At 41.8% G+C, this 20,003-nt stretch overlaps 1 protein-coding gene across 1 annotated transcript in view; it reads right to left on the reverse strand.

The window, feature by feature from the left end:
• The window catches only part of pex7 (peroxisomal biogenesis factor 7), a 49,547-nt gene extending 29,873 nt beyond the window's left edge, over positions 1 to 19,674 (reverse strand). The window contains exons 1-5 of the mRNA XM_078289819.1: positions 19,550 to 19,674; positions 18,611 to 18,668; positions 18,320 to 18,470; positions 18,045 to 18,122; positions 17,846 to 17,954 (exon numbers count right to left, since the gene is read on the reverse strand). Of these exons, the coding sequence (XP_078145945.1) occupies positions 17,846 to 17,954; positions 18,045 to 18,122; positions 18,320 to 18,470; positions 18,611 to 18,668; positions 19,550 to 19,670 (517 nt within the window). The 5' untranslated portion in view covers positions 19,671 to 19,674. The remainder of the gene's footprint in view (positions 1 to 17,845; positions 17,955 to 18,044; positions 18,123 to 18,319; positions 18,471 to 18,610; positions 18,669 to 19,549) is intronic.
• Between the last annotated feature and the right edge of the window lie 329 nt (positions 19,675 to 20,003).

A 20,003-nucleotide genomic window follows, 5' to 3' on the forward strand; every position in this document is an offset into this window, starting at 1 on the left:
TTCCTCATTTCCTCCTCCCTTCCTCATTTCCTCCTCCTCTTTCCTCCTCCCTCCTTTCTCCTCCTCCCTTTTCCTCCTCTCTCCTTCCCACTGATAAACCTGAAGTCTACAGGGTGTCCGTCTCCTTCTACCCATAATCCCTTGTGTTTCGGGGTGGTTTCCTGTAGTTGGAGTTGCAGTTCTCTTGTTAGAGCACTGAGACTCTCGGTGTGTTATTCGGTGCCACCAGAGGTCAAAGGTCAAAGGTGTGAACTAATCCTGACTGTTTAACGCTTTGTTTAAAACAGCAAACAGTTTAAAGCGCGTGCAGAGAGAGAGTTTCTTGGCTTCACTTCATGTCTAACTGACCAGCGGATTAATCCTCTCCTCCTCTCTCCATTCATTTCTTTCCTCCTCTTCCTCACTCCCTCCATCTCCTCCCTCCTCCTCCTCTTTAATCCCAGCCATGAATGAAAACCCGACAAACCGTAACATTTCTTCTCCCAACCCCCTTCCTCCTCTCCCATCATTCCCTTGTTTATTGATTCTTTCATAACTCTCTTGACCTTTCATAACCCCCCCTCCCTCCCCCCCCTCTCTCTCTCTCTCTCTCTCTCTCTCTCTCTCTCTCTCTCTCTCTCTCTCTCTCTGTTATCCTCTTCCTCCCTTTCCCTCTCCTCTTCCTTTTTCTCTTTCACACACTCGACTTCTCAGCCATGCGTAGAAAGCTCCTTTGGCAGCACAAAGTGGGAAGTGTGTGTGTACATTAACTTGACAGTGTGTGTGTGCGTGTGTGTGTGTGTGTGATGGCAAAGCAATTTAAAGTTGGCTGTCTCCTATAGAATGAGTTAAGAGCTTCTGGCTCTGTGTGTGTGTGTGTGTGTGTGTGTGTGTGTAATTGCGAAACAATTCAAAGTTGTCTTTCTCCATCAGCACAGAGAAAGAGGGTCTGGCTCCGCATACATATGTGTAAGTGTGTGTGTGTGTGTGTGTGTGTGTGTGTGTTTTCTGCGGTGCATCACAGGCTGACCTCAGTGAAGCGGTCAGGGTCTATTACACCAGATGACTCTGCTGTATCAGCAGGATGCTAACACACACACACACACACACACACACACACACACACACACACACACATGCAGCTTACCAGTGTAAAACACAGCTAACTTTAAATTGTTTTCATCCAACACACATAAAGAGGCAGTGCCAATGTAAAACACACACACACACACACACACACACACACCTGATGCCAGCCTACCTCACTAATCCTGACACATGAGATGAGGAAAACATTACAGTTAAGATGTTTTGATTATAAGACTGTTTACCTTCTTTCATATGATTAAAGATAAAAATCAATATTGATAGTGGCTTTTTTTTTCTTTTTTTTTTAACATCAGATCTGGTCCAGTCAGTGTCGTCCACCTCTGATATGATGCAGTTTGATTGGTTACTTATTTATTGCAGAACTAATCAACATTACACTGGTTGCCTATCTTAAGACCTTAACCCAAACTGAATCTAATGAGACATTTTGGTAGTATGAATACGTTTAATTGCTTTCCAAAGGACCTTAAAAGTATTTAAATGTTTGAATGATATAGATTCAAAGCCTTAAAGAATCTTAAAAACAGTTAAATGTAAAATACGGTTGCAGTTTCTCAGTGCTTTACTTTTCCATTGAGGAATCTGGCTGGTTGTGCAGATGGATACTCTGATACGGCTACTGTCATTTTATTCTGAGGCTTATTTTAGGGGTGGACTTAGGTCTTAAATTTGATGGATATCGGCATTCAAAGGTCTTACATTTGACTTGCAGAGACCTGTAGTCGCCCTGTTTGGTGGACAGACAGCCGCTGGTCCAAGGATCAGCTGAGTAGATTTTGGAGATGATCCTGATCTGGGATTTCCACCATTAGACGATTATCATTTTTTAGCCTTAATTATTATGCTGCGTTCATGTGCTGGTGGGAAAGTCCGACATCCAGGACTTCTGAGTCGACTGCTAAACTGCACTGCAGCGTTGTACTGTCCCAAAATGATGTTTCAGAGGCTTTTCTAGCTTGACAAGAATACAATTCTAGACAAAAAAATGAATCCTTGAAATTTTTTGACAAGAAAATGGTCAAATTTAAATATACTTGATATCTTTAAGTATCGGATATCGGCAGCTTCAAACTAAAAATTGGTATCAGCCTTCAAAATCTCAGACTGGTCTAAACCTGCCCAGCAGTTCCTCTCACCCCGCCAGGTCGTCCCAGAACCCGGTAACCCGTGTCCTTCCTCTCAGGTATTATTGTGGTAATTCAGATCGACTTCCTGCCTGTCCAGCTCTCTGGCTGTGATTGGCTGAGAGATCGGAGCTGCTGGGAGGAAAACACTTCCTTGATTGGCTCATATTGATCTGTTCTGACCAATAGAGCATCCACTGGGCTGTGACTCAAAACTAACACACACACACACACACACATTCTCAATCACATGCACGCACACACATACATGCAGGCACACACAAACATAGAAACACACTCTCTCTCACACACACACACGTATACATGCACTCTCATAGACATATACACTCTTACGCTCACACATTCTCTCTCTCTCTCTCTCTCAGACACACACACACTTCCTGCCTCTCCTAATGCTCCTCAGTTCAGACTTTGGGCTGAAAAACACTGAGGAGGCACTGACAGTGTTTCTCTGTTACACTGAACCAGTTTGGAGATTTAAAACACCGAGGTTTTTAGCTGCTCAGCCGTTACACACACACACACTCTCCCTCTTTGAACACACACACACACACACACACACACACACCCATACCCCTCCCACTCACTACCGCACTCTCACTTTTATTGCATGAGTGCTATGTTAATTCATCATGGCCCTTATGTACCTTACTTGTTATTCATGCACTTATTTAATGCATAAATAAATCCATGCCAGGGTGAAAGTGGCTCCATTCCCTGGTGGACATTTTGTTTCTAAAACTCCCTGCAGCAGCATGGGTGTAGACAGCTTCAGCACGGGTGTCTCCGGTGGGAGTGGAGCCTCTAACCCCGGCAGCGTCGGTGCCTTGCTCAAGTTACTGAGCCACAGGGTTGAGGGTTTCATTCCCACCGGGGGGGGTCACTCTAACCCAGATGTGTCAAGATGCAAGTAAACGCAAATGAACTGCTGCGACGTCTTGAGTCTGAACGCAACCCTTTCAAAACCTTGGAGGAAATCTTCTTCACCAAATACTGAAGAAGAGGCCGGGTGAAGACGGGATGCCTTTCCCCTCCTTATATGAAACAGATAGATGTAAAAAAAAAAAATAGACGATCAAAAGTTTGATTGTGTTGTGCACGGGCCCCTGGGAGACCAGCGATCATGGAGTCTAAGATAAATAACCGCTGGAACAAGGGAGTGTCTGAGCTGTCACGTTTGAGTTCAAAATTTTGATTTTAATTATAGCGCCCGCATTAGGCTGATCAGCGTATTTTTTAAACGCTGAGACAGACTTGCGAAGATGCATCACCCCACCAACTTTCATCAAAATCAGACCAGTGGTGTCTGAGATATTGAGATGTCAGGTTTGACGGACCCTGCCTGACCCCTCCCACCACCGATTTAACTGCACAATGAATTGCGGAACCATCTTCAGGCTGCTGGGGCCATGGCTGCAAATGTCACGGTACGATAAGGTGTTTTGGATGAAAATATCCCTAAAATAGCAGATACAATGTCATGTTTTCAGTTGTTTGTGCCATGAAAAACACAACCAGATCACTTTGAGGAGTGTGGCCAGGTGGGATATGACAACTAGGGATGGGACAATAACCGATATTACTATATGTCCCAGTAACAAACAATAACGATTACAACGGTCTGCAGAAAGTGCCAAAAGTTTTCATCTCATAAGTTTTCAGAATATCGTATATGGAGATAATTTTGGCCAAGATAATCGCTCCATGAAATTTTCATATCAGCACAGGCCTAATGACTATATACTGGAGCTTCATAATATTTTGTGAAAAGAGCACGGATTCTAAAATGTAGCTTCCGTGTTGTGGACACAAATTATGCGAACATTACATTCTTCTACCATGAAAGGATCATGTGACAACAGCAGGAACTGAAAGTGAAATAAATAGATAAAATCAGATTTAAAAAGGGATAAAATTGTGTATTTCTAGGAGACAAATGACAAGACATCTGATAAATTTGAGTTTTTTGATTAAACTAGAGCACAACGATTGTATTAATGTCACTTTCTATGAAAGTAAAACTGTTTGTCACATGAAAAGTTTAGCTAGTTAGTTAAGTTTAGGTAACTATAACAAATTTGGTTAAGGTTAGGGTTAGGAAACTAAAACCCCTCAACCTCCACATCCTTAACACAGAATTTGAATGGACAGAACAGTCTTTTCACTATATGGTATTTTGGCTAGTACACCATAAAATGGCGTCTATGGTTAGTTCACACTGGCTGCCACACAACGTGAGTGGGTTAGCTTTGTAATGTGACAAGACTATCATCAAATGAATAAAATGTGACGACTTCCCAACAGTAATATAGAGCGATTAAACCCAATCAGTCCAAAAATCCTTGAGTAGCTCCCCGCTGACAGAGCAAGACATCACTTTTGCACTACTTGGTCCTTGCTGCAAAACCAAGGAGGTTACACATAAAAATGGCCGCCGCTCCGTCCATCCAGGAGCGTTGATCTGAAAGGGAAAGACCGTTCTATCCATTCAAGTTCTGTGATTTTACTTTCCTTACTATTCCAATATCAGGCCACTTCCGGTTTCTAGTCGTGTCTCCTCAGCCTAATCCGTTCCTGGCGGGGAAACGTATCCCTCTCTCTTTTCGTGCACGGAGCAGGTATTTGCATTTTTAAAGCATAATGCTCATTTCACGAAAATTTGTGGATCCGAGGCTGGATGGCGTCCCAGCGGCGGCGTGGGCGGCTGTGGCAGAAGGTTCAGATGAAAGCTGCATTCACACAGATTTGTGTGGTTGTTGTCAGAGGCAGATGGAGCCAAGATCAGCCACCTCCAGAGCTTATCTACCATACCAAGATCACTGGTCCCACAGGCACACACACACACACACACACACACACACACACACACACGACGGCTTAGGTACACAAACATACACATGCAGATATACATATGAATACACATACAAAAAACAATACCACTTGCATTCACATGTACTGTAAGTCCAACAACAGACACACACACACACACAATCACATGATCACTTGTATACACACACACACACACACAGTAGCTTGCATAGACATACACACACACATATGTACACAGAAACACATACCAAGTACACACGCAATTGCACACACATATACATATAACCGATTGCATACATACCATTGCTTTAATATGCAAGCACACACACACAGTACACACACACACACACACACACACACACACACAGTACACAAGTACACACACACACTCACAGTACACGAGTACACACACACAGTTGCTTGCATACACCTGGAAATACACACATACACCTGACCGCTTGCATACACACACACACACACACACGACTGCTTAGGTACACAAACATACACACACACAGTTGCTTGCATACACTTGGAGATACACACATACACCTGACCGCTTGCATACACACACACACACACACACACGTGCATACACATATACACACATCATGTATACACATAAAAATGATGGTTTTCATACACACTTTCTCTCTTGCTCTATCTCTCTATCTCTCTCTCTCGCTCTCTCTCTCTCTCTCTCACACACACACACACACACACACACACACACACACACACACACACTGGGTTGCGGCTCCCACCAGGCGTGTTGGCAGCAGCGGAGCTGTGTTGCACGAACAGCCAGAGGAATTACATGCAGACTAAAGACGATTTGCTTCTTTTATTTAAAGATTATTTTTCATTGCATTTCAAAACGATGACAGAAAGATGAGAGGAAGTGAAAAAAGAGAGATGGTAGAGAGACATTAAGAGTTAATACAAGTGTTAATATAACACTGACAGCAGCTTTCCATGAAACAGACTGAGCAGGTGAACCAAGGTGAAAGCTGAGATTCCTTATGGATTTGACTTTAATGGGGAGATGGAGATGAAACTGTATGGATCAGGTTCATCAGATTCATCAGTTTCATCAGATTCATCAGATTCATCAGATTCATCAGTTTCATCAGATTCATCAGATTCATCAGTTTCATCAGATTCATCAGATTCATCAGGTTTTTTGGGTTCAATTCTGATCACTGATTTTGTAACAGATGATTGGCTGATCACGATCCAATTACCAACTGAAATGATTAATTTTATTTTATTTTCATTTTTATTTTATGATGAATTTTAATTGACTTTCTACTAACAATGGTACATCATGTAAAAGTACAAAGTAAGTGTAAAAAGAAAAAAAAAATCAATATAGTAGTGTGTTTCACAGATTGTTCTGTGAATATATGATTTAAGTTTTAAGTTTTTATCCAAACCTAGTTATTACATGTTAGTGTGAGCTTGATGAAAAAGGTTTGGTAACACTTTACTTAGTATTGTAGTATTAGTACACAATATAAGTACACAATATTACTGTGTAGGTACTCTCCCTGATACATAATGTACTTACAGTGGTGTAACAACACTGTTTTAATGTACTTATTGTTGTAAGTACATTATGTATTAGGGAGATGTTCATCAACTACCTACACAGTAACATTGTGTACTTACAATACTCTTCCATGGGTTAACACACAGGTTAAAACACTGGAATAAGGCCATTATAAAGTGTTACCAAAGGTTTTCATTGAGGCAGCACAGACTGCCTTCTCTCCAACACATTAAAGTGTTTCTAATCAGTCAGCCGGTCCTAATATTCCTATTAGCTCAGTGAATAATTTAGTTCATAAAGACTTAGGGATTTAAAAAGACTTTTAAAGTGGCTGAACAGTCTGCCCACCTGACAGAACTAAAAACACAATCGACTTTTGTTGTAAGAATGCTTAGCGAGCTCGTGGCTGCAGGGTTGCTGGTTCGAATCCCAGCTGGGAAACTCTGTGTGCAACGACTACTGTCACAGTGCCTTTGAGCAAGGCAGTTAACCCCCCGACTATCCTAACACACACACACACACACACAATTTACTATCTACTACTAATACAGTCTCCTATCTATTCACACACAAACGCAAAGTCTACTATTAAGTCTACTAATATAGTCTACTATCCACACACACACACACACACACACTCACACTCAGGGTGCTCTGCAGACAGCCAGGCCTGAACCACAAACCACTGCAGTCAGTTAATCACATTAAGAGAGGAGAGAGAGAGAGAGAGAGAGAGAGAGAGAGAGAGAGAGAGAGAGAGAGAGAGAATCGCCCACTCGGATCACGACCCAAACGCGAGGGAATGGTCAAAAGACAGAGAAAGAGAAAAGAAAAAAAGAGAGAAAATCGACTCATAGTTATAAAAAGATGGAGAGAGAATTGGAAGTAGAGAGAGACAATGATAGAAAGATAGAAGAAGGAGAGTATAACACTGAAGGAGAGAAATAAAGAAGGCTATGGGAGACAAAGAGAGAAAGAGGACCAAATGATTGGAAAGAGAATAAAAGAGAGGAAAGGAAAGGAAAGGAAAGGAGACGAAAGGAGAAGGGAAGAAAAGAAATGAAAGGAGAACAGAAAAAAGAAATGAAAGAAGAGGAAAGGAAAGGAAAGAAAAAAGAGAAGAGAAGATGAGAGAAGATGAGAGAAGAGAAGAGAAGAGAAGAGAAGAGAAGAGAAGAGAAGAGAAGAGAAGAGAAGAGAGGTTTCTTGCCATTTACTGAAGCTGTGGTTTGTTGCGGGCCGAGGGCAACGCTGGCCCCGATAATTATACTGGAGGAGATCTGGGGGGCAGACTGAACACACACACACACACACACACACACACACACCACTTCCCTCTATGGTACTGAACCAAAGTGGGGGGAGGAGGAGGAGGAGGAGGAGGAGGAGAAGGGATGAGAAGAAGAGAAGAAGAGGATGAGCAGATGAGAGCTTATCAGGATGTGACGGCATCTGCCCCCTTCTCTCTCTCTCTCTCTCTCTCTCTCTCTCTCTCTCTCTCTCTCTCTCTCTCTCTCTCTCTCCCTCTCTCTCTCCCTCCCTCCCTCTCTCTCTTCAAAGCCAGCAGTGACAGTAGCCTCTCATGCTAATTGCTAAATGCCACCAGAGGGGAAGCCTCTGAAGGGAGATAAGGCAGCAATTCTCCACCGTACGCTAACGCTAGCTGCTCTCTTTGACTCATTATCCTTCCATCCACCCATCCATCCACCCATCCATCCATCCATCCACCCATCCATCCATCCACCCATCCACCCATCAACTCTACTGCAGTAAGTGCTTGTAAGTAGGAAACAAACTACTCAGCTACAACAGCGGTTCACAACCTGCCGGTCGTGTCATGTGGAGTAACATGAGATGTTTGATTTCAGGGGTGATATTGATGATATTTTCAATGTGAAAAACTGTATTTTGAATATATGAATCTATTATCATGCTTGTAATCTTTGTGAAATGTATAATGTCATCCCTTCGAGCAAACGAGCAAAGAGTGATTGCTTGATTGATTGATTGAATCCTATATTTAAACAGGTAAGTCCCATTGAGATCGAGATCTCATTTTCAAGAGAGACGTGTACATACATAAATATTCAAAAATATTCCCCCAAAAAAACAAAAACAAACCTGGAACCCTGAGGGTCCTTGGACCAGAGTTTGGGAACCACATGTCTAACAGACCAACACTCTGCCACAATACCACAGCAGGCTGTGGTTATTAAAGCATCAGAGAACACTTAAATTGTTCCTAACCTTTATCCAGGGAAGGCTGGACGGAGCTCCATGCTCTTTTCCAGCACCAACCTGCTTCACATTCATCCATTTCCCACATATTCCCACCTGGGAGCGGCCCAGTCAAACCACAGTCTGCTGCTGCTGGCCGCCCAGCTGCTCCACTGGGACAGCTGACATTAAAGCCAGCAGCAGAGAACAGGCAATTTCAAAAAGGACCGGTGAAAGGTCACTTTCCGTTCTGGATCACCGGCCCAGAGACCACTAAGCAACACCTTTGGGACCCACATTAGTCTCCCACTATGAGACTGGGAAATGCTGCATTAGACCCTATAATGAAGGTCTTGGATAGCCATAATATGTGCTGCTCTCATACTCGCTTTTTGTCCTTTGATGAAATTGTGTGTGTGAGTCTTACAATGAGATATTTCCTGTGAAAGACAGATGAATGAATAAACAAACTGAGACCCATTGTAAGAGTTCTGGGTAACACTTTACAATAAGGGTCACTAAGTTAAGGGTTAGTTAATGCTTAATAAGCATTAACTAACCCTTAATTAACAGTTAACTAATGTGTCTGGTAATCATTTACTAATGGTGTTCATGTTAACTAAGGTATTAATTTATACATTATTTAATAGTCATCTTTATAAACTATTAAATAATGTATAAATTAATACCTTAGTTAACATGAACACCATTAGTAAATTACACATTAGTTAACTGTTAATTAAGGGTTAGTTAATGCTTATTAAGCATTAACTAACCCTTAACTTAGTGACCCTTATTGTAAAGTGTTACCGAGTTCTGTTCATTTATTCACTTGTCCATCTTTCACATGACAAATCTCAGACACCACATGTTGGATTTTGACAAAAAATACTTCCAGTATTTCCAAAATTACAATGACTGATCCCAAGGGGGATGCTACAATTGCAGGTCAAAAGTAAACATTTAACTAACCTTATCTCCAACACTGCAAACTGGAATTACATACATTTTGGTGCACATATCGAGCTATTCTTGCTCAACAAATTTGTCTCTGGGACACTCAATGTACGCTATACTAGATTTTCCCATATTTTTAGTTTCTTAAGGCTTTTTTTATTCATTTACTGGCTGCATCATTTGTTGGATTGTTACATAAAAGACTTGAAACTTTGACCTTTTTCACATTTGTATAACTTGTTGCTGATTGGCTCAAAGGCCGACTGCATCATTCAGTGGGAAAACATGCTTACTGCTGCCTCTTTGTGTCAAACTGCACAAAATACGGCAGTTTGATGCTGCCTTGCTCATTGGCAGACGTCCTAAAACATAACTTAAGCCCTCTGAATCAGTAAGTTACACTCCTCGTTTTGGCATGCATCCAAGTCACCAAGCAGCACTTACTTTTCAATAAAATGTCAACTTTTAAAACTGGTCCATGCTGCTCGCTACTGCCTCCCATGGGTGTCATTTGGTGGAAGAAGAGAAAGTTACAACCGGGAGGAAGAGTCATAAAAAATGAAAGATGATGATGGGTAGACTCTAAAAATGATAAAAAATGATGAGTGGACTCAAACCGCTTGGTCACACTTCTGTAATATAATCCGTAATGAATTTAATGCATGAGTTTGAACGTATTGAGATGAAACTGATCAAGCCTGGTTATTGATTAATGTATTACAACATAAAGTTTCATTAAAAGTTTCAGCACTTTGATTGCCTGATGGAATATTTTCATCATAAAACATCACAAAAAGACAGTGACAAAGGGGTAAAACAGCTTTCAGTTTAGTTTGGGGGGTAAATGCGTTCGACACAAGTGTTATCGAGGGTTAACGACTCAGAAAAAAAGTCTCAAGTCGTGTTATAAGAGGCAGGTCTCTCGCTCGCCCCCTCTCCCTCTCTCTCTCTCTCTATTGATCGCCCGCCTCCTTCTCATTACAGAGCTGACCAGGCCTGCAGCAGCACACTTTGATGCCAGACAGGACCCCTCTATCAACACCGGCCCTGGAGTGTGTGTGTGTGTGGGTGTGTGTGTGTGTGTGTGAGTGTGTGTGTGAGAGAGAGAGAGAGAGAGAGAGAGAGAGAGAGAGAGAGAGTGTGTGTGTTATCGTAGCTGATAGCTCCCTGGGCAGGCTGTGATCCACAGAGGGAGAGAGGCTTTTTTGTGTGTGTGTGTTTGTTTGTGTGTGTTTAATTAAGAGAGAGATTGCGTGTCTTTGTGTGTGTGTGTGTGTGTGTGTGTGACTGTGAAAGAGACGTTTCTCTGCCTATCTGTCCATCTATCCCTCATTCTCTCTCTCTCTTTTTCTCTCTCTTTACCTCCAAATACTGTATCTCCCCCTCCTCTTCCTCCTGTTTCCAAGATGGAGAGTTAAGTGCCTTGCTCAGGGGCGCCTCAGGGGTCGTTCTCTGAGGAAGGGGTTACCCAGGGTTTCAAACACAGCCTCATGTAAAATCCCATGACTTTTAAACGACTCTTTCCATAACTAAGTCAGAGCTCATCCATGGCCTAAAAAAGTCTATTTCTTCCTGGTTTAATAAAGTTGTTTTTCAGTTTGGTTTCTACTCCAGTTGGGCTGAAAAACGTTGAATGCAACAAATGTGTGAAACAAGCTGTGAAATACATTCTGCTATATTCCTGTGAAGTGATCCATTCATAAAACTCCCTGATATTCCCTGACTTCCCCACAGAATTGATCAAATTTCCTGACTTTCTCTGTCTGGATTGCATTTATATATATATATATGTATACACCATAATATTCCAGGATTCCATCACTAATAGGAATACTGGTTAAGGGATTGGAACTGGCAACCTTCAGGTCAATTTTCTAAAAAGATCATCTCTGCACAACTGCATGTATGTGCCAGCTGCGTCGGAGGAGAAAGATAAAGTCACTCCTGCACACTTTTCACTTGCAAGGGTTTTATCTCAAGACACAACGTTTCAGTGATGTGACCTTCATCAGTTATCTGAATCAACATTACAATGTGGCTTGTATATATATAAGGGAACAGGAAATAAAATGGTCCAATCATAGGGCATCAGGTTCCCTCATGAGACAAATCAACACCTAGGAGGTCAAAGGTCCATCCAGGTGACAGGGTATTAGTGCTGGGCGATATTTACAAAATCAAATATACAAAACTGGAATAAATCACAACTAGAGATGTAAAGTTACACCAGCTTCAGGTCACAACGCTGCAACATCTGCTGCCATCGCGCTTTTCTTTTATAAATTGTTTGTTATTTTGGTTGTTATTGTTTTAACTTTCCGTGCGTGTGTGTGTGTGTGTGTGTATAAAACGTAAGCAGCCGTCCCTCGCGGCGCTGAAGCTTTGTGCCTGATGGTTGCCTGCTATCAATTATTCAGCCAGACCATTATCTGGATTCATGGAAAACATGCACACACACACACACACACACACACACACACACCGTTGCCACATCACACCCTGCCAACAGCCGCCACCTCCTAACACTCAACAATAAACAGGAAATAATTTTCTACAGATAGAAAAAACAGGAAAAGAAAAGAAAGAAAGAAAGAAAGAAAGACGAAGAAAGAAAGAAAGAAAGAAAGAAAGAAAGAAAGAAAGAAAGAAAGAAAGAAAGAAAGAAAGAAAGAAAGAAAGGAAAGATATCTGCACCAGAATAAACAGCCGAAAGATAATATTAAAGTCATTGAAGGACTCTCATGTATAGTGTGTGTGTGTGTGTGTGTGTCCTGTGTAAACATCAGCTGGCACTTTTACTCTCTGACAACACACACACACACACACACACACACACACACACACACACACACAGAGAGAGAGAACATGGCTGCAGGGGGAACGGAGATAGAGGGTGTCAGAGAGACGGAGAGTTAGGGGAGAGAAAAGGTAGTGAGAGAGTGAGAGAGAGAGAGACAGAGAGAGAGAGAGAGAGAGAGAGAGAGAGAGAGAGAGAGAGAGGGAGAGAGAGAGAGGTAGAGGGTAAAAGGAAACAGAGATAGACAGAGAAAGAAACAGAGATAGAAACAGAGAAAAGCAAGACAAACGACTGAACTGAATTCAACTTAATTGTACTCAATTGAACCGAGCAGCAGTCAGACAGAGAGAGAGAGAGAGAGAGAGAGAGAGAGAGAGAGAGAGAGAGAGAGAGAGAGAGAGAGATAAAGACAGAGAGCAATTTGTATTTCTGTGGTTTCAGTTAGAAAGCTGACTCTTGTCCTGGGCTGCTGCAGTAAACCACAGTGTGCTGTCTGTCTACTTGGCTGGTTAAATAAAGGTTTAATACAAACAGCTCTCCTCTCACTTTGAGAGTCGTCGATGAATTTCGATATATTGTCCCATCCCCACTATTATTATTGGTTTGAGTGGAGAGTTTTAGTGTACCATGGTCTAAATGCTGGTCTTTGGTCTAAAGATGGTCTAAATGGTGTTTTAGTTCCTTATGAGCCTGAGCTCTTCTGGCTGTCCTGGAGTCTAGACTCAAGTGTAAAGGTGATTAAAGGGTTCTTCTGGCTGTCCTGAAGTCTAGACTCAAGTGTAAAGGTGATTAAAGGGTTCTTCTGGCTGTCCTGAAGTCTAGACTCAAGTGTAAAGGTGATTAAAGGGTTTTTCTGGCTGTCCTTAAGTCTAGACTCAAGTGTAAAGGTGATTAAAGGGTTTTTCTGGCTGTCCTTAAGTCTAGACTCAAGTGTAAAGGTGATTAAAGGGTTTTTCTGGCTGTCCTTAAGTCTAGACTCAAGTGTAAAGGTGATTAAAGGGTTCTTCTGGCTGTCCTTAAGTCTAGACTCAAGTGTAAAGGTGATTAAAGGGTTCTTCTGGTTGTCCTGAAGTCTAGACTCAAGTGTAAAGGCGACCGAAGGGTCCCTCTGACTGTTCTGAAGTCCAGACTCAAGACTAAAGGCGACCGAAGGGTCCCTCTCCCTGTCCTGAACTCTAGACTCAAGACTAAGAGAGACTGAAGGGTCCCTCTGACCGTCCTGAAGTCTAGACTCAAGACTAAGGGAGACTGAAGGGTCCCTCTGACCGTCCTGAAGTCTAGACTCAAGACTAAGAGAGACTGAAGGGTCCCTCTGACCGTCCTGAAGTCTAGACTCAAGACTAAGAGAGACTGAAGGGTCCCTCTGACCGTCCTGAAGTCTAGACTCAAGACTAAGGGAGACTGAAGGGTCCCTCTGACCGTCCTGAAGTCTAGACTCAAGACTAAGGGAGACTGAAGGGTCCCTCTGACCGTCCTGAAGTCTAGACTCAAGACTAAGAGAGACTGAAGGGTCCCTCTGACTGTCCTGAAGACTAGACTCAAGTCTAAAGGCGTTTGAAGGGTCCCTTTGACTGTCTTGAAATCTAGACTCAAGACTAAAGGCAATTGAAGGGTCCTTCTGACTGTTCTGAAGTCTAGACTCAAGACTAAAGGCGACTAAAGGGATTGAAGACTGTGCCTCGCCCTGCTTCTAACTTCTAATTGATCGCTAATTGATTATCATCTTTCAAATCACAACTTTAAACTCACTTTTATGGAATTTTATTGTAATGCTTCTGATTTGGCCATTTTTTAATCGTGTGTTGTTTGTTTTCATTTGAATGTGTTTCCCATTTATCATCTCTTGTACATTATTTACTAGTCTTCATTTTAATGGCTTTTTGTAAAGGTTTTGTAAAGTATTTTTAAAACTGCTTTTAAATAAGTGCTATAAAATCGTTTGTCGTTATTACTATTAGTTTTATCACTGTTAACGAAATCTGAACTTTAATGAAATCCAAGGAAACCAAAGATTTGACAAGGGACAGTTTTTTCAGACAGGCAGTGCCTCGATGAGCTGTTGGCAGGTTGATGTACGATATCAGATTTGAACATGGAGGGGCGAGCAGCTCTAACAGCTTAGTGTGGAGGGTCAGTCCACAGTAATGGCTTTATTATGGAGGGTCAGCGCTCGGTAAATCGTTTAGCCGCAGAGGGCTGCAGGGCTCCCGAGCTCGACCGGAGGAGCTATCTGATTTTAACTCGGTGTACTCAGAGATCTAATAGGTTCTGTATTGCTGCTCTGTAACTCGCCCAATAAAAACTTCACCTGTGACTCCTGCAGTTAAACCAAAGTCTGGCAGGGTTTGACCGATAAGGGTTTCTGAAGGCGTTTACTGATATTTTTGGATTGACACTGCAGATCCTGAACCTTCACCTGAACAAAGACTTCCAAAAGACAAGAAGGATTCAGTGTTTCCCTCAACAATTTCATTCTTGTCAGGGTAGAAAAGCCTCTGCAACATTTAGGACACAAAAACTCTCCACTGAAACCCAGACTAATGAAATTCTTTTAGGTGGGTTTGCAGCTCTTTAAGGCAGGCTGACGCAGGTTTCATTGCAGGTTTTACAGACTGACGAAAAAATAATAAAAGCATATCGTGGTCAGGGAGGAACCTCCAACAGATCGGAGGCGGACGACACTGACCGGCCAATATCCGACTTTTAATAAGAGGCCAATATCGGCCTGCTGTATCTGATATATCAGTAGGGGTTCAATTCCAACTGGGGCCAACCATACAAATCATGCATTGTAAGGTGCTTTGGATAAAAATGTCCACTTAATGAAACATATTATGTCTTAAATAATTCACTAACTGCAGCCTGGCGCTCCCTGTTGAAGGACTGTCACCTCCTGGTTTTGATTCATTGGACTGAACACATTTCTTTCATTCTCAAATTGATTGGATGTGCATTTGGTGGAAGAGGAGACTGTTGAAGTGAAATGTGTCCCTCCTTGACTTCTTTCCAGAAACCCAGTTCAAGCCTCTTCAATAATCTATAGTACATTCATAAGTCCCTCAGGGTTTGTCTCACCTGTGTAGTTTGTATTTCTGTTTTTTAAGCATTTTTATCCTTTGTGTGGATGTGAAAATAAAACCAAACCCAAGCCTTGGGGTCGCATTAATTCCCAGCCTCAATAGGTGGATCAGAAATAAACCCCCTCACTGACAGGAGCGGAACAACTTCCTGGTTTTACAATCTTATCAGAGGTTTCTGCTCGCTCTGGCAAACCAATTAACCCAAACTAATTAGCCAACTCGTTTAACTGCGCTGCACTCTCACAAACTGATACTGAGCTGAAGACCGCAGCCGCAGATTGGCTTCCTCCTGGTCTACAATCTGATCAGGCAGCTGATGCAACACAAATTCATCACCGGAACGACTCCACCCTCTGATAAAGTTACCGCACGCTCCCTCACAGGCGGATAAGCTAATCCAAGCGCTCCCTCTGGCTAAAAGCTGATTGACTTAATTGTCTTCTGAATGAAGCTAATTTCTAAAATTCACTTCCTTGATAGGGGGAGAGAAGAGGAGGAGCTGCATCATAACGACCAGCAGGCCGGAGGAGAGCGGAGGGTTTGATACTTGAAACGCCAAACATGAGGAGCGCTTGATTTATCTCTTGCTGTGAGTGATTTACTCTCATTTGAGGCTATTTCAGTGTCTAAGTTCACCTCAACGACAGTAGCTCAAATATGTGAAATGTTAGCTTAGGGGTGCATAATGGCCAATATGACAATCCTGATAATAATAATAATAACAATAATAATAATAATAATAATAATAATAATAATAATGTGATACTTTTCTCCTTTTCACTTTTTTTTTTTTTTTTGGATAGGAATATCAATATGAATATAAATATGTTGTAAGATTTAACTTTGTATGTATATTCAGTGCTTATGAATTTAGTGCATATTAATATATATATAAGTGTATATGAAGAAGAATATGTTTAGTAGTAGTAGTAAATGTTTGAGAAAGGATATTGTTAGTTATACTTTCTGATTTTAATATCATTTGGTTGTTTTGTCTGTAAGTGTCTTATCTGTTGTCATGCTTTTATGTTTTGTGTGGACCCCAGGAAGAGTAGCTGATGTTCTGCATCAGCTAATGGGGATCCTAATAAAATCCTAAATCCTAAATCCTAAATCATCAAAACTCCAACCAATAACACCATCACAGATTGTTGAGAGGCAACATACAGCGGTGCATTTTTGGCCATTAACCACTGAAAACCCTCTTTCCTTTTCCTAACACACCTTGGTTGTTTTTTCGGTGGCTTGAATTTATTCATTTTGAAGAATCCAGACTTTATGACGACTCAAGATTACACCAAAGCATTTTTAAACTTTTGAACAGTCCCTCCCTAACTTATTCCCCGCCCCAACATCCTGTTTCAACCAGAAATTTGCCAGTCAAATTACAGAAGCAAGACTCCATGGAAACGCCGTTTCCTCTGTACTTTGAATCCCATTTCCAAGTCTCTGATATTTCCTGAAACTAGACGGACGGCAGGGGACTGAGAAATATTTCAGTTCCTGAGTGGCTTGATCTGAAAATGAATGAGTGGATGCAACACCTGTTTCAGAGACGGAGGTGAGCACCGACACATTACTGCTGTTACACCGACACCTGGTGGCAGGAAAGGGGACTGACACACTGAACTGGAACAAACCTGTCAGATTGTGCTGCGTAAAACTTAATCACTATTAGGGTTTGCAGCATTAGGTCTACAAATTTGAGTCTCACAATTATAAATCATTATTAGTTATCATGACTTGGGGAATGACTTGACTTGAATGACTTTTGACATCTTTTATCTACACTACCAGTCAAAAGTTCTTTATTTTTACTATTTTCCACATTTTAGAATAATAGTAAAGACAACAAAACTATGAAATAACACAAATGGAATTATGCAGTGACCAAAAAAAGTGTTAAACAAATCAAAACTATCTTATATTTTAGATTCTTTAAAGTAGCCGCCCTTTGCCTTGATGGAAAGGCAAAGGCTTTGGAAAGAAATTCATACATAGGATCAACTTCACTATTTATATTTGTCTGAGAAACTAATTTCAAGCATTTAAGCAGAAGCCTTTAGATCAAAATGGCTTTAAGATGAAAAACAAACTTCCATCTCTCTCCATCCATCTCTCCCCGTTTCCTCCTGTCAATCAAAACAAACGAGGTTGTTCTCTGTACACTGTGGCTCACCTGAGGCTGAAGCAAAGCATCCTGGGATGTGAGGCGACCAGACGGTGCTGTAGATGACCCCCTCGTGACCCCTGAGCGTGGTCAGTGATTGGCTGAAACTGGGGTCCCACTGCGGGGAAAAAAAAAAAAAAAAACACAGCGCTGTCAGAGGACAAGAAAGAAAGAAAGAAAGAAAGAAAGAAAGAATAAACAAACTCACCACTTTAGCGGTTTGATCCCAGGATCCAGAGACGACCAGGTTCTCTCCTCTGGTCTGACTCCAGTCTACAGCATACACCTTCACACACACACACACACACACACACACACACACACACACACACACACACACACACAGGATGTCCATTAGACTGTCAAAATATGGCGTAGTCCATAAGAAAGCAAAGGTATTTTTACCCTTTTTACCTGTGTGTGTGTGTGTGTGTGTGTGTGTGTGTGTGTGTGTGTGTGTGTATGTGTGTGTGTGTGTCCCACCTCCTGTGTGTGCTCCCTGGCCACCCTCAGCGGAGCGTTGTGATTGGCTGTGTCCCACAGCTGCAGGCTGCCGTCTCCGCCCCCGGCCACCAGGACGTGCTCATTGGCTTCACTCCACGCCACGTCAAACAGACCGTCACTCCACTCCCAGCTGACACACACACACACACACACACACACACACACACACTTGTATTATTGTGGATTATCACTTTAATCCTAAATCCAACCCCTAACTTTAAGTGAATCTGCTGAAGAAGTGAAAGAAAGAAAGAAAAAAATTAGATTTACCTTCTAACTACAGAAATCCCTGTCTCCGTCTCATCCAGGACAAGGAGTGTGCCACACCCTGAACACACACACACACACACACACACACACACGCACACACACACACACACACACACACACACACACACACACAGCTTTTTCACTGTACAGCACCACAGACGTTTCTACTGAATGATCAGAGATTTGTTTCATTTTTTGCTTTTACAGAGAGAGTACACTATTACCACTTATTTAAAAAAAAATGAAAACTTTACAGGCAGGCTGGTATTTCTGTTGGGTCTTGCTTTAACATTTAATTTCCAACATCTCTCTCTCTCTCTCTCTCTCTCTCTCTCTCTCTCTCTCTCTCTCTCTCTCTCTCTCTCTCTCTCTCTCTCTCTCTCTCTCTCTCTCTCTCTCTCTCTCTCTCTCTCTCTCTCTCTCTCACGCGAAAAACAGTTACCATGTGACTTATTTCCCAACCGCTAGACACTTTGCATTTATTCAAATTAAAACCACATTTCTGAGGTGGCAAACAAGTGTAGTAACATAATCCACGGAGGAAGATGTGTGTGTGTGTGCGTGTGTATGTGTGTGTGTGTGTGTCTACCACATTTTTGCTAAGCCTCGCCCGATAAAGCTCCCAAATTAACTCAATTTAACTAAATTAAACTTTTAACTAATGAACTGAATAATGTAGGATATTTACTGCTCCTTTAAAAATGTGTTTATTAAAATACATTTAGATTACTTTTCCATTTAAATACAGCCTATTTCAAATGAATGTCACTTACATGTATAAATACAGTTTTTGGCCAATTTTAGCATATTTTAACATATCTATACACATTCTGAAGTGTATGTTGATGTATTTCAGTGTGTGATGAGTACAGTACATGTAAGGAATGTAACTCAGAGCTTGATTTGTTTCTACACTGTTACACACTGCGCTGGACTCACCAGCGATGCCGTAGTACTGGGAGGCGACGCAGGCCAGTCTGGTGGGGATGAACGGAGAAACTTCCACAGCGTAGCCGTGACGGGCCGGACTGCGGAAAGCCTTCACACCCATCATCATCATCACCACCGCCCACCTGCTGGGGACGACAGGGACTTTACTGTAAATGTGTTTTATTCAGAGTTCAGATTCAGATTTGTGTTTTGGTGAACTACGTCTGCTCTTTCTAACTCTTAAATTTCAACAAGACAAGGTGTGAGAGTTTTCAGGCCAGTGGAAATCCTCTATCTTAAAGAAAATCACTATAATACTCCAATCAGAGTTTGTCTCGACTCGCTAAACATTATAAATCAAACATTATGAATCAGATAAAAGACAGTCAAATACCAGCTGAAAGGTTCCTTTAACATTGTATGATATTCAGTATTGATAATATATAACACTAGGTGTAATCTC

Source organism: Centroberyx gerrardi, chromosome 18 (assembly GCF_048128805.1).
Source record: "Centroberyx gerrardi isolate f3 chromosome 18, fCenGer3.hap1.cur.20231027, whole genome shotgun sequence".
Classification (NCBI taxonomy): domain Eukaryota; kingdom Metazoa; phylum Chordata; class Actinopteri; order Beryciformes; family Berycidae; genus Centroberyx; species Centroberyx gerrardi.